Raw genomic sequence first — 24,175 nt, forward strand, 5'->3', positions numbered from 1 at the left:
TGCTTTTCTGCATGCTTGGGATTTTTGAGCAACCAGATTGCCTCAGGGCGGCGGTCCAACATGACTACCAGGTTGGAAGAACTTTAAACCTCAGCATGCGGTGTTGTGTGGATCCAAATAAGAATCTAGTCCCACGAGCTTCAGTGGTTGTACAGCATTGTTTTGGTATCACAGAAACAGCTGAGTGTGAAGCTGTGTCGTTTCATTCTGTGTGTGTGAAATTTCTGTGTGTGTGTGGGGCAATTTACAGGCGACAAACAACACAGAATGCAATGTTCTCTCGTAAAAAATGAGCATGAATAATGAAGTGTTTGGTCCTTGAATTTAATAAAGTCCACAAAGGGCAGGAAATGAGAACCGTTTAGGTATGAATACACACAGTACAGTATTACTACAGACATTATTGAGAAACTAATCCAACATGAAAACAAAGACATGACACCATTTCATTATCACTTAAAACCACTACATCAAATAAAAACCTTTCCAAAATAGAAATAATCATGTTTGTCATTTTGTTTACAGCACTGTTGATTTTATTACAATGTAGAACAATGACATCATTTTCTGTTCTCCTTTCTGCAGAGAGAAAATGGCTTTTTTCACTAGACCAAGGTTCAACATACCTCCTTTGCCAGCGGATGACGTCTGAGAGCTCGCCTCTGTGTTCTGTGACTAAACATGAAGTATTTGTCAAATTTTCTGAGCTCATGAAGTACAAAGTTCTTTCTACCCAGGAAGCGGGCAGGTTGACACACAGTTGATGTTGAAGATTAGAAGGTTTCATGTTTTCAGAAGTGTTTGTGCGACTATTATAAATCACACTCGACACTCAGTTATGGACAAACGGCCCGGCTGTTCATCTCCTTTGTGGGGAAACGGCGTCTCTACTCCTGTACGAGTTACTCCTGAGATCGTGCTTACGAAAGGCTGGAAGACGGGAACAAAAGTCGGCTTGGACAAATTCACTGTACTGTAACTTATTTTATAGTACTTTTCCTTGAAGGAAATTAAAAAACACTTCCTGCTTTTTAAATGTCTTTTGTAGCTTTGAACAAATAGCACTTCAATGTTTTTACATACAGTTACATGGAACTATTGTCTGATTTTGTTTTCTGTTACCTAATTCTTAAGAGTTATTTACATAAAATGTCACTTTGTAATCCACTTTTATTACAGATGTCGTTGTCTTTTTGTTTTGTTATTAAGATTATTATTTCATGTACTTTTCAATATATGGATGAATATATGAAACACTGTATTAATTTTTTTATGATGTCTGTATGAACATCTGCAGTGTTACCTCTTGTGAAGATAAACCCATTAAACCACCTTGTGACACCCGACCCGTTCTACATTGTTCCAGATGTAGCTACTAGAGGATTTTTTAAATTTCTGCAGGGATGGAGAACACATTTTTTAAAAAAGTGTCATAACGTTCCATGTGATTGCTGTCTAACCGCACACGGCTGTGATGACCCATTTGAGGTTTGAAATCGCTGATTCTTGAGAAGCCCTACCACACCGGGCAGGCAGCTGTGTCAGCTGCTCGTCTTGATAGAACATCCTGTTTGAGTCTTTACGCAGACACCACTAGAATCAAACGCAGCAGCTCTTTGGTGGAGCTGTCATTGATAGAAAATCACGCCTTCAACTTTCTTTGTACTGTTGATGCAGAAAAATGCAGTTGGCTGTCTGCAACAAACACCTATTGCCCCACAGGCAAACCAGACCCAGGTCTCTGCTTGTCAATGTTCTCCCAAACACAAGACGTGTTTCTTTTGTCTGACAAAATGATCTCCGAAAGACACACGTCTTGTTTTTGTAATTATTTCTGATGTCTTTGGTTTTACAATGAATCCACCTAAGATGACTGCAGTGCAAAAAATTAAAAATATCTCCCATTCTCTGTTGTATCTGATCAAAATACCAATTTTGCCTTTTAACAGGCTATGACAATCAGACTTTGGAAACTACAATTTCATCACAGCTCCCCAAAAAACCAGTGGCTTGATTTGTAGTAAAAAGACCAAAATGCGCAGAAACAGTCAATCATTTAAAATACGCTTCAAATAATGCTGAAAGAAAATCTCAAACACTTTCTACCATGCGCTGTAAAAATCATTTTGTACAGCACTATCTCCATCCAGCTGCTAGTCTGTTTGCTTTAGATAGACACGGCAATGATGAAGCCTGGACTCGGGACGTGTTTACTTACCATAAAACCCTACTGCTCCATTCTGCTAATAAAATCATCTGATTATTAACCATGATAAGTTGCTCAGTCACCTGAACAAATCTGGGAACTGTGACGTCTAACCTACACGGCTGATTCATGGGTTAATGAAGCATGGCATGATGACCTGCAGAGATCAAACAGCTCATCTGTTAACGTCACAACACGAGTGGAACTTCACCTGTGCTTCATGAGTAATGTCAAGGAAATAATTACACAATTTACAGGATGAGAAACACTAACACAGCACCCACAAACGTCACAGTCACTAAACCGCCCTGCGCTGTGTGTCTGTTCACCAGGTCAGTCCAGTCTGCCCCCTCAGGTCGGGGTTCTCTAGATGGGGATGGAGACTATGGTGGGCAGCGACCCGATGGGGGGCGGGTTGTACTTCTCCACTCTCATCAGTCGGCGCAGGATGTCGTCTCTGTCGCGTGGCCACGCGTAAACGTGTGTGTTCTGAAGCCAGTTGGGTACGTGACACTGAGGAGAAACACAGGCAGCAGAGAGGCCGACTGGTGAGGTTTGAGCTCCAATCAGACCGACAAGAACCGAGAACTCTTGGTGTGCCAGACGGGTGGGTCTGGGATCGAAGAGTAGAACAGGAGATCATTTTTAGTAGAAGGTTCTCGTGTAGAAGCACTCCTCCTAACCTGGACCACACCACTCACCTTTCTAGCTCCAGGGAACACGATGGGGATGAACCTGAAGTTCTTGCTTCCGTTGTGGATGAACTCATTCTGGAGCTGCATGGCACAAACAAGGAACAATGACTCAGCAAAAAAGAGAAAAATTGTAAGTGAATGTTTCAGTGTTGACTGCGAACCTGTTTGTGTATGTAGACGGTGTTGAAGGTTCGCTCATCGTTCTCCAGGCCAACGGGGGGTGCTGTCACTGTCTGATAGTACTTTGGACTGATGATGATGATGATCAGGTAATCCTTCTGTGGACAGGGTTGAAGATCAGAGTGTTTATTGGACTGTAGTGGAACCTGCAGAAAGACTTCCTTTAGTTTGGTTCTCACCTCACTGAGGTAGCGCTCCATGAAGTCTATCTTGCTTATACTCCTGAACTGCTGCTCAAAAATATCGATCTGAGACAAACAACAAACACACCAGTCAACAAACTACACCCAACAGGCCGATCTGTGACTGCAAACTACAACACAACAACACAAGAGTTTGTGTTCATAAACATGATTCGTTGGTATTTATCTGGTGTTTGCCTACAGGCCCAAGACGACGGCATGTTGAACACAACGAAAGCTCACACTCAGACAGTATTTAAATGATTTGAACAATGTTGGTTTTTTTAATAGTGAATTTCTGTTTACGCTGATTCATCTGTTTCAATTAGTCATTCAGTCTAATTAAACTTTATTGATATGCACATGACTAGAAAGTGATAGGCAAACATTCGGGGCATCCCGATGCTTCCTGACTCAATCTTATGAACATGTTTTTCAAACTTTCCCCGACGTTACTGACGTATTTACAGTAGTGTGGAAATGTGGAAACAGCAAAACTCTGGCATTTGTAAAAAGAGTCCAAATAATCTAATTAACAATAAACGCACGCTCTGTAAAGCTTTATTTTCTAACGTCACCCCTTCCTGTCTTCATCATCCCAGATGAAACTACCGGTACGTACATGCGTATCGAATCCGTTGTGTCGCAGCAGGGCAACGAAGTTGATGATTTCATTGACGTGCTTGTCGTTGTCTGCTTCGTAGGTAACGAACACCCGCCCTGTTAATCAGGAAGAATACATACACACATAGATAAAGAAGTGGCTCTGTCAACAGTGACAGTCTGCATTGGCCGCTGGTCAACACTCACGCTGCTCCAGAGAGAGCTGTGTGCTGTAAGGAGGGCTGTTCTCTTTGGCCAGAGCTTTGGGTCCACTACAGGGAGGAAAGGAGCTTCAGTTACACGTGGAGACAGGAGACGTAGAGACAGGAGACGTAGAGATAGGAGACGTAGAGACACCAGACGTAGAGATACCAGACGTAGAGAAACCAGACATAGAGACACACCAGACGTAGACACACCAGACATGGACACACCAGACATGGAGACACCAGACATGGACACACCAGACGTGGAGACACCAGACATGGAGACACCAGACATGGACACACCAGACGTGGAGACACCAGACATAGAGACACCAGACATACAGACACCAGACATAGAGATACCAGACATAGAGACACCAGACATAGAGATACCAGACGTGGAGAGACCAGACGTAGAGACACCAGACATGGACACGCCAGACGTACAGATACCAGACGTGGAGAGACCAGACATAGAGACACCAGACATAGAGATACCAGATGTGGAGACACCAGACGTGGACACATCAGACGTAAAGACACCAGACGTATAGAGACCGAACGTAGAGACACAAGTGGAGCAGCACACGTCTAACTACTTACATGTGTGTGTATCCAGATCCGTGACGTCTGCAGTCTCCCGGCTCTGAAAGGAAACAACATGTTTAGCACAAAACATGAACCTGAGTCTGGAGTTGGTGGACGGTACACTCACCATAGGGGCCGTGAGCCTGGTGATACAGGGGCCACACCGGCGTGTGGGCCACAGGCTGCCTGATGAATGCCTCTGCGGGGCATTGGGCGCAGCAAGCGGCCCCCTGGGGTGAGCAGGTGTAGGGTGGCAGGGAGTGGTGGTAGAGGTTGGCCGAAGGCGGGTTGGAGCACAGGGACAGTGGCTGCTCCAGGCTGCTGGCGCCGCTGCTGTGCCTCCCAGACGAGGACGGGGGCTTGTGTCTCAGCATGCAGCCGTCCTCAGGACTGCTCCAGTAATCTTTGTGGCTCAGAGAAGACGGGAGGCTGCTGGGATTCCCAAACCAGCTGCTGGTCAAGCTGCGGTGAAGCCAAGAGCTGTCGGCCCGACTGGGGAACGGGGTCGGCTGGCCGTAGCCGACGGGCAGGCTGCGGGGCGGCAGGTACGACACGTAGCTCAGGAAGGGGTGAGTGAGGGTGTCTTTGCGTTCCTGCTGCCCATCCAGCCTCTGCCCACTGAACAGAGAGTCAACAGGAGGAGCGGGGCACTCCGGGAGCGCGCCGGTGTCACTGAGGTGGGGGTTGGAGGTGGGCACGGTGCTGGCTTCCTGCTCTGCTGTGCTCATGGTTTCATCATCCTCCTCAGGCATGTTACATCGGCTCAACTGAGTAGCGTGACTGTGAAGAAGAAACACGCTCCTAATCATCTTCAATCACATGGGTATCCTTTGAAACCAAAGGGGTCGACTGTGTTCACCTGTTTGGTGCTGAAGCTGAGAACACAGAAGAGGGCATCATCATCAGGCCTCTTCCTCCTGACGTCCATGTGTGTGTGATTGACGCCCCACAGGAACCTCTGCTCACAAAAACACATTTCAAAAGACTGATTAAAAGTAGAGCAACGTCCGTTTTGTCCATGTCACAGCGTCGAGCTGCTAGGTTACCATTAAAGGTATTCACAAAGCTGATGGTGATGTCAGCCCACACTCATGTTGATGTCCTTTTGATTTGCATGAGATGCAGCCGCGAGCGGCGTCTCCCACACAGGGGACTTTTCTCTGAATGACTGGTGGTTAATACTCAGGAGACAAACTCTCATGTGGGAATAAGGAAATGATGCCTCTCACCACCAGAACACACACTCAGACGGAAAATCAGCAAGACTTCAAAAAGATTCAAATGTGACTTTGGATTTTTCCGTGATGGTACCTCTGATTCACAGCCGTATCCTCACTATTCTTTTCACAACATCATTACAAACGTGAACATAAAATTTTTTTCCCCCCAGACATCTCAAATCTACCACATAGATGTTACCTTAGCACAAACACTGACCCAGATACAGTTCAAAGAATGATTATTCAACTCCCACTGTATATTTTTGGCAAAAAGCAGGGAGGAAGACGAAGTCATCGGGAGTTCCAAAAGGACCTCGAGGTCCACCAAGACTTGGTGTCAGAAGAAGTCCTGGATCTACAGTAACCATAAGTCACCTGGCTCGGATCCCATAGAACATCACTACTGGGATCTGAAGAAGGTGGTTACAACAGGTAAACCAGGAATGTTACAAAACTGGAGGCCTTTGTCGGGGAGGAGTGGGAAGGCATTTATTTCAGTAAAACACGAACAGGCGTCGGGTTTTTCATCTGGTTCTTCCAGACCTCCAGCTGAGGGCCGCTCTGTCTCTGCTCATCCAATCACACGCGATCAGCTTCCCTCGCGTCACTTGCTCCTCATAAACCGACACAACCGCAGCACAGCCGAACGCACGCGACGCGCCTCACCACCTCACATATCACTGCGCGCAGAAAGCCATCGGTTGACCTTTCAGGCAACGTGCGCCACGTTAATTAGATCCTACTGTCAGTAGAAGAACAGAATAGTCAAAATATTACATGTATGGTCAAAAAAAAAAAAAGACTGCTAAATTATTTCAAATGTTATCCAAACTTATGAACAAATTGGGCGTTCCATCATGTTTCACACTCAAAAAAATGATTTTTAAAGATAAATTCAAAAATACAAATAATAGTAAAATTCGAATAAACACATCCATACGTCAAGTAGTTTGTTAGATTGGTTCTATTACGTGTAAGTGAAGCGTTATTACCTCACCGCTGCGCTCCTGACGGACCAACTCCTACAAGTCCTCCGAGCGACGCGCCAAGATCTCAGCTTAAAAACACAAACTCCTGTCCATATAGTCACACACACACACAGACACAGACACACACACACACACACACACAACTCGTCCACTCGCACCTATTCCCCGACACGATGATAAACACTGACTGACTGCGGTGAGGACTGTGGAGCCGCGCAGCACCGCCCGCCGACTGGCTCCACCTTAACCACTGTCTGACACACACACACACACACACACACACACACACACACACACACACACACACACACACACACACACACACACACACACACACACACACACACACACACACACACACACACACACACACACACACACACACACACACACACACACAAAGAAGAAGCCAGTGACTCAGGTTTCACACTATTCCTCTTTTATTTTATTCTAGTCTCATTCATTGGACCTATCTGGACCGGTGACGTCACCGACGCGCTTCCATGCCAACAGGAACGGAGCGCAGCTGACTTGTAGCTGCCTGGAGAAGCAGGACTCCAGCCAGCCCTTCTGCACAGGAACAGCCTGAGTGTAACGACCCGCCAGCTCCTGCAGCTCCTGTTCACACACACATTACAGACACACATTTCACACACACCGCTGTGGCTGCTGCTGTGTGTTCTGGAAGAGGGCTTTTGATGGACATTGATCTGCTTGTGTAACATCAACTTTAAGCCATCTTATCTTATTCTTCTTTTAAATGCTCAAGTGTATTTTTTCTTATTGAACTCAGTAGTGTATTTTATTATCATCATCTACCAATTTTGTTGTCATTATTTAACTTTTAATTATAGATTTCTTCACATGTTTCTGTTTCTACTATGTGCACAAGCTGCTAAAACAAACAGCCTCTGTCTAGACCAGGGGTGTCAAACTCATTCTCACCGAGGGCCACATCAGCATAATGGTGAGAGAATAAAGAAAAATAACATCAAACACAAGTTAGAACATTAACTTTGTTTAAAAAGTTTTTCTCAAAGTTAAAATGGGGCGTAATTACTGCATTGTGGGAAATGTAGTTTTTGTTCAAAAGCACACTTTCGACCTATTTATTTTTAGACACTCTGACCTTTTATGCTCTCGCAGGGCACATAAAATGATGTGGCGGGCCACATTTGGCCCCCGGCCCTTGAGTTTGATACAAGTGGTCTAGATGAACAAAGTTGTGTTAAAAAGCTGTCCCATACATGACAGGTGCAGCTTAGCAAAACCGCCGGTGTAAAGCAGAGGTCAGATGACTATCAGTGATCTTCAGTCAGCTACTAACCCGCCTGTGGAAGCTGCTCTCCACCTCTGCAACTATGTGGGTGACTTCCGGACTCATGATGTCCTCCTCGTCTCCATCATAGGTGCACTGAAGCTAAGGAGCAGTGACATTTTGACATCGTAATACAATCAGAAATGTAAATATGTAGAAGACTCACTGCCTCATAAGCCCCCCCAAAACATGTGATCACACTTAAAACACATGAACTGTCTGCTAGGACTGATCTCACAGGAAGACATGCATGCAGCCCATCAGCTCAACACAGCGACATTAAGACTGAGAGGATATGTGATGAGGTAGCGGGCCAGCCTCTTCCTTTCTGACGCAGGCAGGTTGTAGAAAAACACTCGCACTCCCCTCATGAAACTGGGGAACCCCGGGGGGACAGGGCCCTGGAGAGAAGTGGAGGGGCCGGGGGATTCTCCTTCTGCCTCATCTTTCACTTTCTCTGTGTTACGCAGCTGTGGTTGGGGGGAGGAGGAGGATGATGATGATGATGATGGCCTGGAGGTGGGGGCAGGTTTCTTTGCTGTTCTGCTGTGATAATATCTGTCAGTCAATTTAAGGGAAAAAGACACGGATCTGTCAGCTTCTGGGAAAAGATTCCTGTTTAGCTCCTCCACTCTGAAGGATACATGAAGGTGGCGATGCCTCTTGAGGCCAGCTGCTTCCTGATCAGCCTCTCTGTGCCGTACCAGTTGAAGCCTTTGGTGGAGTGTCCGATGCGAGGAAGATGGACGCTCGCTTTTCCGGGAACAGAATTCAGAAACAATGTCAGGATTGTACTGTTCTGTGTGTCAAAGGAGCCGGCGTGCCTGACTTGACATGTTTCTGTTGAGATGTTTGAAGCGGCTCTCATTAACAGGAAGCTCTACAAAAGGTTGGACGGTTCAGCTCTGAGCCTTCTGATGGGCTGATGGAATAATACCTCCTCCGATTGTTGTGTTGTGTTTTGTTTTTTTGCACAAGCAGACTGACACACACACACACACGCACGCACACACGCACGCACACACACACACACACACAAACACACACACACATTGTGTCTCGCACATCTTGTCAAGCCTGTCCAACAATAATCACACGATCCTTTCTTCCTGTCATTACTCAGACTTAATTATCAGTGTGTTAGTAGGAAGACAGATGTTAATTTAAAGCTGGATGGCCTCACAGAAATTATGTACAGTTCCACTATGAACATTTCCACTTGATGAAACTGCTGTGATACTTATTAATTGTTTTACTGTACCCTTATTTCTTTTGGCTGCGGCGTAAATCTTTTTAAGTCCTTCATCCAGAGCTGTCAGAGAGATCCCAGACAGATTGTTGGCTTTGTCTCTTTGCTGCGCCACAATCAGGGCTAACTGAGGTGACAGGAAGGAGATTGTATCGAGTTAAAAGAATCACCACAATCCAGCCGGATGCCGCTTTAACAGAATGTAAATACTACCGTGACACATGAAACCACAAGAATTCATGATTAAACATGTTGCTAAGAAGCAGAACACGCATAAATGTAATTAAATACAAAACAAATATGCATTTCAGATAGCTGAGTTTCACTCAGACTGGGCTTACTTGATCCTGGCCGTCTAATCTGGACTGTTTGTCATCTATGGGGAAGAGCACCACATTACCAAGGTCCAAATCTAAAAGAAAGAACACGGTACACTTTATAGACCAAACAAACACTTGAGTGTGATGACAGAGCGGCTAACACACCTTTCATCTTGCCAGCCAACTCGTACTGCTTTCGCGGTTCATCTGACCTCCCTTCCAGAGCGGTGAACAAGCCTCCTCTGCCCCACCTGCCTGAATCGTCTAAATAAAAACAAATGAAGAAAAAATGTTGTCTTTACACCAGGAGACACGTTGGAGCCACGGAGACGAGGTCGTACAGGCGTCCTACCGACGCAGTGGACGATGATGGCGTTTCCCTGAGCCGTGTGAGGATGAGTGACGTCCCCCAGTACGTAGTGTATGGCTGTGCTGTCTGCGTCAGCGGAGCACACGCTGTTATCATCCTCATCCTCCTCTTCCTCTTCTTCTTCTTCACTGTCCAAGGAAGGCAGACAACGTGATCTGTAGCCGCACGACTCCCACCATGCCATTCTGCATGGAACAGAGCGATGGCAAACTGTGACAAAAATGTTGAAGCTCTGTGAGGGAAGGGGAAATAACTGAGGGATGAAGCTTTACTTTTTCTTGAGTTTCTGCTCTTCTTGTTTATTCTTTGCGTCCTCCTGAAGTTTGGCTCTCTTGGCGGCAGCCTCTTGCCGTTTCTGTCGCCGCTGCTCCAGCTCAGCCTCAGAGAGAGGTTTCCTCTTCCTTGATGGATACACAAGAGCTGCTGACAGTGAAACCTGGGAGCACACGGAGGAAATGCTAAAGAAAATAAATAGCGGTAAATGTCTGCTAAAACTGATTCTTGAATTCTAAACACTTTAAACTTTATTTAAATGCTATAAGACCAAAATCACAGTCACAGTGATAAAGATTTCCAGTTATTTGTGAGTGAGAGCATCAATTAAACACCAAATCTAAAGTCAAGCTTTTCTTTTAGGTTTATATTCAAGTTGTTCAGCAATTAAAAATTTTCAAACTTTAAAAACTGTGTAAAGACAGTGAATACTGTTTTTTAATTTAGTTCTGAATCCTTCACATTTATGTCATCTTCTGAATGGTTGATCATTAATTTCTTTAGCTGTGTTTCTAAAAGGGAAACAATTTTTGTCATATGTAAAATCTAGAACAGACATTTGTATGCAAATGTATAACACTGTAGGTCCATATGGGAACGATCCGTGTATGTGTAAAGCACAATAAAGCAAAATGTATTTAAAAGTTAAACGAAATGAAAAATTAACGAGTATCAAAACATAGCCGCTGCCTACATAAACATACAATTTGCACGTCAAACTGATACAACATCCCCATCTAGAACCTCCCCTGCAACACAGGCATGTTTCAAATAAACGCGATGCTGTCACATCTCAAACACGCTCTCATCATCCAGGAGCTGAAGGAATCTTACTCCAGCTTTGTGCCGTAACGCTCTTCCCTCTTTGACAGCACTCTGCAACTCCTCCAGCTGCTCCTCCAGGAGACGGCCGAAGCCCTTCTGGTCCTCAGAGCTGGGGTCCTTACTGTAATCCTTCCCCTCAAAGCAGTACATGTGGTCTGAAGGACGGGAGAGTAGAGTATGACTTACGGGAAAACATGGACATAAAAATTAAGTCTGCAGTGTGTTTTCATGTGTGGCTACGTTTGCAGGTTGGGAACCAAAAGTGAAAGAGAGACATTTACATGCCAGAGACATGATTAAAATATAAAACATACTAGGCCCATCCGAGTCAGAATGGTTCTCTTCCGCCTCTTCCTCCTCTCTGAGTAGGGGGAAGTCCTCATCCTCCACCCATTCAGCCCCACGTGATGGACCGAGGATCTTCTCTAGTTCCACATCCTGCACAGAGCTTTCCTCTGATGACAAGAGCTTGTCTATCCCAAACTTCAAGATCTCACTTAGCTGTAAAGTTAGGAAACACGGGACGGGACAATTAAAGGTGAAGAAGAAGAGCACTGCAGCTGTAGCAACTGGAGAGGGCAGAGGAAGAATGTACGTGATGTTTTTGTGGGAATCACAGACCTTCAGGCCTGCAGCAGCTGACTGAGCCTGGTCTAGCAAAGAGAAGCGTCCTTCTTCAATAACCGTGTTGGTCAGCTGTAACTTGGACACGGCGCGGGAGTACATGATCTCCTCCACAGTATCCCTGGCGAGGAGGCGGACCACCTTCACCGGCCTGTCAAAAATCAGTCAGATTACAGATTGGAGGCATTCCCCAAGGTTTTAGCGTTATTATGCTTAGGGGAGACAGAATTCTAAAGAATAGAATGCAACAGGGGTTGAATTTTAGTCCCTTGAATGCAGTTTGATTCAGACTTCAGTTCCCATAATGCACCTCAGTAGCACCTTTCATTTAAGTGCTTGGCCTACCTGCCGTTATATTCAAAACTTCATGTATTTAGGTGTAGCAGAGTATTTCTACTGTGTGAAACTGTATAAAGCCTTTCTGTGTGTCCACATGGAGCTGAGTGATGTCTGAATAATGTCCTCTTGAAGATTACAAAACTGAAAATGAAAACTTGGGATGGTGGAGTTGGACAGAGGTGCTCATGTCCGCTGTGGGCTAGAAGATGGAGGCTACATTATCTACATGTAGAACAACACAACCCAACAACAGAACCTCTAACAGTAGGTGGTCGAGTTGCATTATGGGTGAAGTACACTCCAACCTTGGCCAAAGAATAATATGTGGAAAAAACTAGACAATTTCTCTTGTTGTCCAGCATCTGTTTTTACTATTTTTGTTAAAGGAGTATAGCCCTGTGCCGATGACCTACACGTTCAAAGCCTTAAAATAACTGATGTCTGAATGATGTCTGATAATCTCCGTAACATCATGTCGGAGCATTTCTGCTACGAATCATTTTTAACACACATCACCTATTTTGACCAATCCGATGGCAGCGGGCAGCAGCCTGTAAGTCATTTTGAGGGTTGAAATCGCTGTCCATGAAAATAACTGTGTCAGCAGCTGTGAGGTTCAAGCCCACTCCCCCTGCAGAGACGGATTGTTGAACAGTCAAAGACCAACGTCTAGAAAGACTACAGATTTCACTTGAAGCAATTTCTGCTTATTTACTCATGAAGTTTCAGGAATCACAACAAAACCGACAATCTGTGGCAGGAAATTCTCTCTTCTAACATTCACATTTTCAGCGGGTTGTCATCCTGTCACAGCGCTGATCTTTATCATCAGACTACTTCCCTCTCTGTCGCGTCTCTGAACTTAGCAGAGGATTTAGATGTGCAGTGAAGCTTGCAACACAGTCACTGTGGACTCAAAATGCAAAATTACCCCACACTTGGTACAATGTGTAGAGGATGTAATTAATCACTTTGATGTCTTGAACAACTCCAATCTTTATACAGCACATCTAGTTCATAAACTGTGAATAAGAGTTTACAGTTTTATTTTTTCATACAATTTAAAGAATGAAATTAAGTGGCCTGAGATCTTTGTGATGTGTAGGACAGCTTCCCATGAGTGAAATTCAAATTAAATACATGAAACATGATGGTGTTCAGATTCATTTTAAACATGTAACCTTGTAGGAAATACCATCTTTTCTATGCCTGTTTACTAAGCAAACAGTAATGTATTTAGATTTGTCTTATTTCCTAATAATACCTGTACTATAAAATGTTAAGGAAAGAAGGATTGTATTTGGTACTATTCTCATAAAAATGAGAATTTTCATGAGAATAATGGAAATGAAAATGAAGTTGGCAAAATAATAAAATAATTAAGACAAATCAGTGGTTAAGTTGAGAGGTCACATTTCTGGTGTATGAACTAAACACCTTCTCTGTGGCCTCAGAGCAGCAGCAGGGGAGGTCACATCTATGGAGCAACATCAAAAACCTGACATTTGCTGTTTAGGCCAAGCTCGATAACCTTTTTGACTGTTGATATGAGGAAGTATTGAACATGTTATTCTGACATTCTCAGACAGTCTTTGTGAATCTCATTTAGTTCATTGAGATCTGGAACAGTGGGCAGTTTGCTCGCTGTATCCTAGAGTAGCGCTTTAACTAACTGGCTATCGAACAGGTCGGGGTAGAGGAGACAATGTTTGGACCTGTGTCTGCATCAAGCGAGGTGGCACAGGGTCACTGAGCAGCAGACAAGCCAAACAGAAGGGGACAGAGTGTGAGTTTGGAGGAAGTGGTTCTGTGTCTGGAGGTCATTCCTCAATTTTTGTTACAACTATACATAAACTACAATTTTGGCGTGAAAATTCCTGTTTGATATAATAGTATGAGATTTGATTACAGTATTGTACTTTAGTGAGATTGAACATAAATAACATGGTTCAAGTTGGTTTGTTTGTAGTCAACACAGCAGTAATTGATTCACAGTAATGTTATTGATTTCATCATTGGAGTAAGAACTAAGGTAGTCACTGACAGTCCCACATGCATGGACACAACAAACATGATCAGAAACAGTTTGCCTTCATGTGGATTGTTTAGTGCTTCAGTCACCTGCTTTAGTGCTGAGGAGAAACACAAAGATGTCTTTGGTGCTGAAGTTTTTCACCGCTAGATTTCGTTCTTCTCCTCGGACAGACCCATCCAAACGTTCATAACTATAACCTGAGAGGAAAAGTTCAAGTTAGCACTGATCTCTGTGGAGAACACAGTTGGCCTATGTGTGTGTGTGTGTGTTCTGCTTGTGTTTGTGACACTGAGAAGGTGGGCAGGAGAGCGGGAGTGAGAGTGTGAGTAGGAAATCGTTGTCAGTTCTTTTTTGTTCCTAGCTAAGGCTGGTTGCCAAATAAAGACCGTTCAAGGCATATTGTGTGCGTCATCCCTGCCCACCATAAGAAACACCAGGGGTGTAACAAGTCTATAAGAGTGTGGGAAAAGGTAATACAGATATAAGATGGTTTAATATCAGTATGGGGACTGTTCAAAAATATTTCAATTACTGTAAATAATGAAATAAATACTTGGTCGCTATATCGCGCAATTTCATTTTTTGCGGTTGGTCCTGGAACGCATTAACTGCGAGTAACGAGGGATTACTTTAACCCTTTTTTTATGTTTCAAAAGAATGTGTATGAAAGTTGATTGTAATGTTTTCAAAAGTCATTGAAACATATGCCACTTAAAAACATTGAGACACTACACGGTCTCACCTCTGTATTCCATGTAATCCTGAAGAATATCCAGCATCCTCGTCATTTGAGAGAACAGCAAGACCCGGTGACCACTTCACCAACAAGAGAGTGTTAAAGCAATAAGACACTGTTCATAGTGGAATATGTGTCTAAAACAAATACAGTATCAGTCACAATGTGCGTAAAGTACCACCAGGTGGAGCCTAAAAACTGATACTAGACAGTCAAACCCTTTATGAAGGTAAGTCAGCATGCTGTCCAGTAGGCAGAGCTTCCCACTGGCTTCAATGAGATGCTCCCCCATCTCAAACGGCTCCGGCTCCACACCTAACCACGAAACAGGGACCAACATTAACCTGTTCCTGTACAATCACAAATACCTCTTTCACCGTTCATTTACCACTGAGCACATCTCACCATCAAACAGGTATGGGTGGCCAACACACTTCCTCAGGTTCATCAAGATGTTCAGAAGCCGGTTCTTGTTTCCCTGATCATTCCCAAAAGCCTCTGGAAACAAGAGAATCATGTGAACAGAATGTGAAATGATTCAAGGTTTACAAGTTTTACTGTCCTCATTCTTTTTAAACAACTGCTACAGTGACTTGGGGCACTGATCCTATTCCTTTGACAGGAAATAGTTTAATGGCATCCAGCTCTCATGTAGCTTCTTAACATCTTGTGGGTTCATGTCCCAGGACAGCTGGATGGTGACTTCCTACCAATGCTTTCACTTCTTTGATGCATTTTGAAGATGATGAAAAGCAACTGACTATAGGTATAATCTACTTATCCATACCTGCGTGTCTGTGTGTGTGTGTGTGTGTGTGTGTGTGTGTGTGTGTGTGTGTGTGTGTGTGTGTGTGTGTGTGTCTGTGTGTGTGTGTGTGTGTGTGTGTGTGTGTGTGTGTGTGTGTGTGTGTGTGTGTGTGTGTGTGTGTGTGTGTGTGTATGTGTGTGTACTGGGTTAGACACCATGGTATACCAGTCTCACCTGGATCCTTCATCAGAAGGGCTTTGTAGTATTTTTTCTGCAGCGCCGACATGCCGTGATACACCACCAGCTCTGTTTTCTTTGGTAGATCTACAGCCACCTCTGATTTGACTCTACGCAGCAGAAAGGGCTCCAGGACACTCTGCAGCTCAGCAGCTGGAGACAGAAACATACAGGTGACATGGAGGGTCAGTGTTGAGTTAGTGAGCAAGTCCTCAGGCTCTACAGCCGAAGTAGTCAACTAAAGCCTTTTAGCAGGATGTCAGAACTTCGCCTTGGCTGAAGTCCAAACTGTTTTTCTGGTTCACTTGACACCACTGTTGACTAAAACACTATTTTACTTTGCCTTCAATGTGTAATGCACCATTCTACCAGTCCCTGTGATGACATCAGTTACAAATATGCCCATTTACTTTCCCTTAATGTCAGAAGGATTTGCTGTCTAGACAGTCAGTTGCTGATCCCTACACCATAGCTTAGTTAAACAGCATCTTCAGTACACAGTACAAAAAATACAGAGAAACTTGTGCAACTAGTGTATTCCAAAATCTGGCATTTGCTTGTCCGTGTTTGGATAAACAACCCTGGATATTTAATTCTCCACTTGTCATCTCCATCCTTGTGGTCATATCATACACAGAGACCACCTTACCGAGAGCAGGCTGACTTTGTACACTGGAGTAAAAGTTCACAAAGTAATCTGTGTCATCCACTGCAAAAATACTGGGCTGAATGAAGCTGAGCAGGGAGTAGAGCTCCTGCAGGTTGTTTTGGATGGGCGTCCCTGTCAGCAGGACCCTGAAATCAGCTGGAAACTATATACAACACACACACATGTACACACACACGACAAACACCAATGATTAAACCAGGTCGGTAGAGCATTAAATTTGTACCGCCAGCTGCAGCTCCGTACCTGTGTTAAGACTTTGTGCAATAGTGAACTCTGACTCTTCAGTCTGTGAGCTTCATCTACAACAAGCACGTTCCACTTCCACCTGAAGAATAGGGTGAAGTTTGTTTTTACTCAGGAACATGAACTTATTGTATGAAAGACGATCACTACAGAATCATGATATCATTCCTAGCAGGTGGACTATTTCTTCTCAGAAGCTCAGTGGACAAATCTGCACTCACCGTCTCAAGAAAGAAGCATCTTTGAGGCACAGCTGTCAATGAAAGGGGTTTTTTTTTTTCATTCTTTGAGTCACTCTCAAAATAAAGTTTAGTGCTTTTGTTCACTCAAATGAGCAACAGACCTCATATGTAGTGAGAAGAACTTGAAAATCCTCTGTGTCCATTTCCTGCTGAAGCTCAGCTCGTCTCTCTTTGTCCCCCTTGTAACACAGCACAGTCAGACAGGGGGCGAAGCTACCAGAGTAAACCACAAGTTAAATAAAGTACAGTCTAAGAGAGACAGTGGAGATGGCAGGTGATTGTGTCACAATAGAAAAGAGGTGTATGGTTATATCTGCATGTGGCTGTACCATTCTAACTCCTTTCTCCAATTATCCATTACAGAGAGTGGACTCAGCACCAGGAACAGACCTTTCTTCCCGAGGGACTCCGATGCATACAGAAGCAAGGAAATTGTCTGCAGAAAAAAATTACAAATCATTTAATCTGCAGAGAAAATGGGACAGCTGTATCTTTATATCCCTACAAGTCAGAACTGAAGAAAGCTCTTGGATGAGAAGTGAAACGTCTTCAACAAACTTAAGTCTTAATTTTGCTCAAGTTTACTGCCTGTTAAAAGGCAGTTGTTCCCCAGCACTGTCACCAAGCGTGATCTAGACCTATGCTTCTTGTCAAGGGACTCCATATAACATGTAATGATTCAGTGTTATACAAATAAAACTGAAAATTAAATTGATTTATTTTGAGATGATGAAGTAGGAAAAGCAGAAATGTAAATTAGGTGTGTCAAAATATGCCAGTTAGTTAGCTACTTAGTTATATACAAAAATAGAAAATTCATGTCATGATATTAATAATAAATACTGAATAAGTGTTTGATCAGCTAATTTGGTTGCCCTTGGGGGAATGGTAGTAGCTCAGTCCATTAGGTCTTTGGCTGGGGACCGGAGGGTGTCTGGTTCAAGACCCGAGTGGACTAAATGTTTGGAGTATGGACAGGCAGTGTATGTGTGTGAGTCAGCAGGGGCTTGTACACTTATTTGTGTGGGAAAATAGATTTTACAAAAAATCCTGGAAAGAATAATTTCCCTGCAGGGATAAATTAAGTATGTTTCTTCCATGATTGAGTGTAATTGCTTTTATTGTGAATTTTAACAGGGGAACAGATTGTCTGATCATGACTGAGGTGAAAGAGGATAGTGATCTTTTCTGACAACCACATCTCAGACGGAGAATCCCTTACTGAAGAACAACATGGTGGTTCAGTATTTTGATTAGATACCGTCATATGTTTTTGTTATTAATGTAGTTATCAGAGATTTATTGATCCCACACCTGACAGGTTTTTCCCAAACCCATCTCGTCTCCTAAAATGCAGCCTTGCTGGTTCTTCAGACACTGGGTCAGCCACTGCACCCCATCCAGCTGGTAGGGTCTTAGCTGGATGCCTGTGAGGAGACAACGGGACAACTCATCACGGCTAGAACTCAAATACTGTACAGCAACAACACAAACTACAGTATAGACGATCGTTTAATGAAGTGGAAATAAAAGCACGAGTATGACAAGAGGATTTATTAAAAAAGTAAAACTGCGAAATAAACTACCATAAATACATGATGTCCATTCAAATGTAGTTCAAATCGTCACGTAAATATTTGTTGAATAAGTTACAGAATCATTATACCTCTTAATCCAAACTTCTCTAAATCACGCTGTGAAAATGAAGTCTTCTTTTTCTCCGTTAAGGTATTTTTAATCTTAAGCAAAATGTCTGTCATGTCTGCAGATCGACCGGACTAGTTGTACGGGAATCTAACAGGGACATGTACAGACAGAAACATCCGCTGGCATTAAACTCAACTTCACTTCCTGACTGGATCACGTGAATCCGGAAAAAGGCGCGTCTCGTTTGGACACGCCCCTCCAGGAAACAGGGAAGGAAAACAACAACGTGCAAAAAACATACACAAAGAGAAAACTTTAGAATTTTATTGATTTTCAGACTTACTTTAATTTTAAGACTAACGGGACCCACGTTAATTACATGCGTTTTGTGAGATGTTATTTGTATTTTCAGTAATAAATTTATTTCGAGCAGAGGTTTAATTAAAGAGCATATAAACATAATATAGACTTACAGCATATAACGCAACACTTTTTTTACATGACTTTTATCAGTCGCCAAAGAGTGTAATTTCAAGCTGTACATCAGGGACTAATATTTAACTGTTACACACAAATATAAAAAAACAGCAGTTTACTAAAATAATATGTATTATTAATTTTGAAATGAGAACTTATTGACGTCTTGTCTTTGTTCTTCTAGCACTCCATGCCTCTATCTTTCCATTCTTAGACGTACTTCATGTTTTCTTTTCTTCTACCTGTCCTCAAAGAGGGAAATGTTATTATAATACAGTATATGCTACGTTTATGGTGTCACTTTGTTTTGGTTGATTGGGGGTGTTTTAAATCCCTCTACTAGGTGGGGGATTTGTAGATTTATTGATTAAGCTTGACATTTCTCTGTTAGACTCCATGTGAGCAGAATAAATTACGTGAGTGGATCTCCGGTGTCTGCTGGGAGATTAAATGATGTCCGTAACTAACAAACCATGTTGTTTCTCTAAATTAATTTATTCTTGTAATTTTATATACTGATTTGATCCCCGAAGGGAAATTAAGAAGGCACACTCTAGTTAGTCGTTAGTTCAAAAGCACGCATACATACATAATAGTGTGTACAGGCTCCTGTAGCACACGCACACACACACAAGGGGTCCTGTAGGCATGCAAGGTAAGGTAGAGTGGCAGGCAGCTCCTTCATGGTGCGCCATTCATGAGCAATTTGTAAATAGGATGGCGCCTTGCTCAAGGGTGCCTCAGCAGTGCTCCGGAGTGTGAGCTGACACTTCCCACTGTTAGCTCACACTCTGGGTGTTTTTGGGCGGGAGTGGGAACCAAACCGCCTATCTTGAATCATAGGACGACTTGCTTTACCACGCGCTCTACCACTGAGCCACTTCCGCCCCTAGGTATTCAAACCTTTTTAAAATTCATTGTTTGTTTTATTCCTAATAATTGCGAGGGCTTCTCTTTTAGTTCCTTCGATCTGTCCGTTATTAATTGTACCCCAGTGTGTGTTGTGTGTCAATTATGGTGTATTCTGTGGCTTTTGTGTATTGTGTTTTGTATTATTTATATGATTATTATATTATTTATTTATATTTCATTTATTTATTGTATTATTTGTGTATCGTGTAACACTTTGCCGTCTGTCTTGGCCCGGACTCCCTGGCGGAGTTATTCTAACTCAAGGTTCCTGATTAAATAAAGGTTAGATTCTTCTTCTTCTTTTCCTTTCGGCTTTTCCCTTCAGGGGTCGCCACAGCGAATCAATTTCCTCCATCTAGCCCTGTCCTTTGAATCCTCTTCTCTCACACCAACTACCTTCATGTCTTCCCTCATTACATCCATAAACCTCCTCTTTGGTCTTCCTCTAGGTCTCCTGCCTGGCAGTTCAAAACTCAGCATCCTTCTACCAATATATTCACTATCTCTCCTCTGGACATGTCCAAACCATCTCAGTCTGGCCTCTCTGACTTTATCTCTAAAACCTCTAACATGTGCTGTCCCTCTGATGTACTCATTCCTGATCCTATCCTTCCTGGTCACTGCCAAAGAGAACCTCAGCATCTTCATCTCTGATACCTCCAGCTCTGTCTCCTGTCTTTTCCTCAGTGACACTGTCTCTAGACCAAACAACATCGCTGGTCTCACCACAGTTTTGTACACCTTTCCTTTCATTTTAGCTGAAACTCTTCTATCACACATCACACCTGACACTTTCCTCCACCCGTTCCATCCTGCCTGTACACACTTCTTCACCTCTTTTCCACACTCTCCATTGCTCTGGACTGTTGAGCCTAAGTACTTAAAATCCTCCACCTTCTTGATCTCTTCTCCCTCTAACCTTACTCTTCCACTTGGGTCCCTCTCATTCACACACATGTACTCTGTCTTACTGTGGCTAACCTTCATTCCTCTCCTTTCCAGGACAAACCTCCACCTCACTAGCTTCTCCTCCAAAGGTTAGATTAAAAAAATATTTAAAAAACTATCGTAACCATGATGCTCCACTGGCATCGCTCAGGAACTAACAGTCTCCATATGCTTTGGTTGCATCATCAGCTTGTACTTTGATCTCGATGACACATCACAGAGATCAAAGCTTTGTAGTTCCAGTGGGGTGTAGAAATCCCCGCTAACTTCTTGCAGTGTGACAAGTGCTTCCATACTGAAAGGTCAAGAGCATGTGCGACGTGAGGCAGCTGCAGCCAGGAGCCCCCAGGATTTTGGGATTTCTTTTACATTGTAAGTAACATTAATTCCTTATTTGCACAGTAAAAGCGCAGTGTGAGTTTTGACGCTTAGAAAAGAAAGTGCAATCATGCTGAATTTAAAAAGCTATCTGTTAACTCTTATTATGTTTGTAAAATTAGCACTAACCTGTTAACATTTTATTGAGACTTTTGGACGGCGTGTGTCTAAAGTCAACTTCTACATCATACACAATTAACAGAATGTTGCGAGACTAATTGCGGGACCACAGGACAAATACACTCACACCTTCGGGCAATTATTGTGATCAATTCACCCAAGTTTGGGATATGGGAGGAAGCAGGAGAGTCATGAGAGAACCAACGGAGACACAGAGAGAACATACAAACTCCACACAGAAAAGAACGAACCTGGAACCTTCTTGCTACAGCACTACCCACAGTGCCACCATGCTGTCTGTATTATATTTTATATTAAATGTATAGCATGTTATATTATCTTATCTTATCTTACCTTATTTTATCTTATCTCATCTTACCTTATGTTATATTATATTATATTATATTATATTATATTATATTATATTATATTATATTATATTATATTATATTATATTAATGGATTCTGTGTTTTGTTGTATGTTATTTCCAGGAATGATGTATTTCAATAATAAATTAATTTCAGGCAGAGGTTGAAACATTTTTGAAGGTTCCATTTTTCTGGTGTTGCCCAAGGTGAGAGGCGTCATATGTTGGAGTTCACCCCAGTGAACAAGAGGGTTGTGTCCTTGTGCTTTCGGGTTGGTGACAGGTTGGCCTACAGGCCAAACAGCAGTGGCCTTCTTGGAGTCCCTGGGAGGGGTACTGAATTAGTGCTCCGAATGAGGACTCCATTGTTCTCCTTGGGGACTTCAACACTCATGTGGGCAATGTCAGTGAAATCTAGAAAGGGGTGATTAGAATGAACGGCCTCCCAGATCTGAACACGAGTGGTGTTCTGTTATTGTTTGTCCATAACAAACGCCTTGCTCAACCACATGGATGTCCATAAGTGCACATGGCACCACCTAGGCTGGAGGTCAATGATGATCAGATCTCCGACAGCGTGTTGGACACTTGGGTGAAGAGAGGGGCAGAGCTATCAACCACTCACCACCTAGTGGTGAACTAAATCTTTGACAGAGCAGGGGACCGGACAGTCTCTGCAGACCCCGACGTGTTTTGAGAGTCTGTTGGCAACATCTGTCAGAACCCTCTGTCAGTGAGGTCTTCAACTCCCACCTCCGGGAGAGCTTCTCTCAGAACCTACAGGAGGCTGGGGACATTGAGTCATATTCTCCATATTCTCCACCTCCATTGTCGAAGCGGCTGCTCGGAGCTGTGGTTGCAAGGTCTCTGGTGCCTGTCGTGGCAGTAACCCCCCCAACACCATCTGGTGTTGGGGGGGTTAAAGGATGCTGTCAAGCTGAAGAAGGAGTCCTACCAAATCTTGCTGAATTGTAGGACTCCAGAGGCAGCTCGAGTAGTCGCAGAGGCAAAAGCTCTGGGTGGAGTTCGGGGAGGCCATGGAGGAGGACTATTGGTCAGCCTCTAAGAAATTCTGGCTAACCATTCAGCACCTTAGGAGGGGAAAGGGGTGCGCAGCCAACACTCTTTACAGTAGAGGCAGAGAACTGCTGACCTCAACTGAGGATATCTGAATCAGAAAATAGTTTATTGCCAGGTACAGTGAAGTTTACCACACGAGGAACTTGACGCAGTGTCGGTGCATCCAAATGTAGAAGAGAAGCAATAAGGAATAATAAGGAATAGGAATAAGGAATAAAAAAAATATTTACAATTTACATTAGGTGAGGTTATGGTTGGTGTTTACAGGTGATTTTTTTTTTTTTTTAAAAGCCCAAAGAGTAAACTGTCTTTGCAGAGCAGTGAGGAGCGGATGGTTACCTGGGGGGGGGGGGCATTGTTCATGAGGCTGACTGCAGTGGGGAAGAAGCTATTTTTGTGGCGTGATGTCCTGGCCCAGATGGACCATTGCCTCTTGCCAGGGGGGAGGGTCTGGAACAGGTTGTGGCCGGGATGAGAGAGGTCAGCAGCAATCCTGGCTGCACGTTCACGGGTCCTTGTGTCGAACAGTTCCTCAAGGTGTGGGAGCCGATCACCTTTTCTGCCAAGCGGATGACATGCTGAAGCTTGGCCTTGTCCCTGGCCGCAGCAAACCACATTGTCATGGAGGATGTGAGAATTGATTGAATGGTGGCAGTGTAGAAGTTCACCAGCATCTTCAGAGGGAGGTGAAACTTCTTCAGCTGCCGCAAGAAATGCATCCTCTGCTGAGCCTTCTTGTTGAGGGAGCTGATGTTCTGCTCCCATTTGAGCTCCCGGGAGATGGTGGTGCCCAAGAAGTGGAAGGTCACTGGACAGTCACAGATGATGATGGGGGGGAGGGCAGGAGGGTCTTTCCTGAAGTCCACTATCATCTCCACTGTTTTGAGAGCATTGAGCTCCAGGGTGTTCCTGCTGCACCATGATACCAGCCGGTCCAACTCCCTTCTGCAGACCAACTCATCCCCATCAGAGATGAGGCCGATGAAGGTGGTGTCGTCAGCTTCAGGAGTTTGACAGACTTGTGATCAGATGTGCAGCAGTTAGTGTACAGGGAGAAGAGCAGAGGGGAAAGAACGCAACCTTGAGGGGATCCAGTGCTGATAGTCCGGGTGTCGGAGACGTGCTTCCCCAGCCTCACAAACTGCCG

General features: G+C 43.8%; 3 protein-coding genes across 8 annotated transcripts in view; 1 reads left to right on the forward strand and 2 right to left on the reverse strand.

Moving 5' to 3' along the window:
* The window catches only part of wwc3 (WWC family member 3), a 25,664-nt gene extending 24,318 nt beyond the window's left edge, over positions 1 to 1,346 (forward strand). For all 4 annotated transcript variants that reach the window (XM_068318530.1, XM_068318531.1, XM_068318532.1 and 1 more), the window contains exon 23: positions 586 to 1,346. In XM_068318530.1, the coding sequence (XP_068174631.1) occupies positions 586 to 652 (67 nt within the window). In that variant the 3' untranslated portion in view covers positions 653 to 1,346. The remainder of the gene's footprint in view (positions 1 to 585) is intronic.
* traf3ip2l (TRAF3 interacting protein 2-like) lies at positions 545 to 7,162 on the reverse strand. 2 transcript variants are annotated; one of them, XM_068318536.1, is made up of 10 exons: positions 6,878 to 7,162; positions 5,520 to 5,618; positions 4,788 to 5,440; positions 4,676 to 4,718; positions 4,074 to 4,138; positions 3,886 to 3,983; positions 3,261 to 3,329; positions 3,063 to 3,179; positions 2,908 to 2,982; positions 545 to 2,719 (listed from the first exon to the last, which is right to left on the reverse strand). In XM_068318536.1, the coding sequence occupies exons 2-10, from the start codon at positions 5,561 to 5,563 to the stop codon at positions 2,573 to 2,575; spliced, it is 1,311 nt and encodes a 436-aa protein (XP_068174637.1). In that variant the 5' UTR covers positions 5,564 to 5,618; positions 6,878 to 7,162; the 3' UTR covers positions 545 to 2,572. The 2 variants fall into 2 exon arrangements, with proteins under 2 accessions (XP_068174637.1, XP_068174636.1); XM_068318535.1 differs by having other exon boundaries at positions 6,873 to 7,161.
* A 137-nt stretch (positions 7,163 to 7,299) lies between these two features.
* On the reverse strand, positions 7,300 to 18,935 carry chd1l (chromodomain helicase DNA binding protein 1-like). Of its 2 annotated transcripts, none has more exons than XM_068319096.1 (25): positions 18,765 to 18,935; positions 18,413 to 18,525; positions 17,428 to 17,534; positions 17,200 to 17,311; positions 17,078 to 17,109; positions 16,857 to 16,938; positions 16,593 to 16,755; positions 15,941 to 16,096; positions 15,364 to 15,456; positions 15,177 to 15,273; positions 14,965 to 15,038; positions 14,309 to 14,419; positions 12,704 to 12,818; positions 11,846 to 11,999; positions 11,539 to 11,725; positions 11,234 to 11,379; positions 10,399 to 10,562; positions 10,109 to 10,311; positions 9,922 to 10,020; positions 9,778 to 9,848; positions 9,449 to 9,563; positions 8,832 to 8,940; positions 8,485 to 8,745; positions 8,197 to 8,278; positions 7,300 to 7,487 (listed from the first exon to the last, which is right to left on the reverse strand). In XM_068319096.1, the coding sequence occupies exons 1-25, from the start codon at positions 18,856 to 18,858 to the stop codon at positions 7,326 to 7,328; spliced, it is 3,102 nt and encodes a 1,033-aa protein (XP_068175197.1). In that variant the 5' UTR covers positions 18,859 to 18,935; the 3' UTR covers positions 7,300 to 7,325. The 2 variants fall into 2 exon arrangements, with proteins under 2 accessions (XP_068175197.1, XP_068175196.1); XM_068319095.1 differs by having other exon boundaries at positions 8,832 to 9,027.
* Positions 18,936 to 24,175: the final 5,240 nt, after the last annotated feature.

Source organism: Antennarius striatus, chromosome 7 (assembly GCF_040054535.1).
Source record: "Antennarius striatus isolate MH-2024 chromosome 7, ASM4005453v1, whole genome shotgun sequence".
Taxonomy (NCBI): Eukaryota; Metazoa; Chordata; class Actinopteri; order Lophiiformes; family Antennariidae; genus Antennarius; species Antennarius striatus.

Coding starts and splice junctions, on each gene's coding strand:
- traf3ip2l (XM_068318536.1), bottom strand. CDS start 5,563: ATGATGATGCCCTCTTCTGTGTTCTCAGCTTCAGCACCAAACAG. Junction 5,441..5,519: donor TCAGCTTCAGCACCAAACAG/GTGAACACAGTC, acceptor TCTTCTTCACAG/TCACGCTACTCAGTTGAGCC. Junction 3,330..3,885: donor ACAACGGATTCGATACGCAT/GTACGTACCGGT, acceptor TGTTTGTCTCAG/ATCGATATTTTTGAGCAGCA.
- chd1l (XM_068319095.1), bottom strand. CDS start 18,858: ATGACAGACATTTTGCTTAAGATTAAAAATACCTTAACGGAGAAAAAG. Junction 17,110..17,199: donor TTCTTCTCACTACATATGAG/GTCTGTTGCTCA, acceptor TTTCATTGACAG/CTGTGCCTCAAAGATGCTTC. Junction 10,021..10,108: donor CATCATCGTCCACTGCGTCG/GTAGGACGCCTG, acceptor GTTTTTATTTAG/ACGATTCAGGCAGGTGGGGC.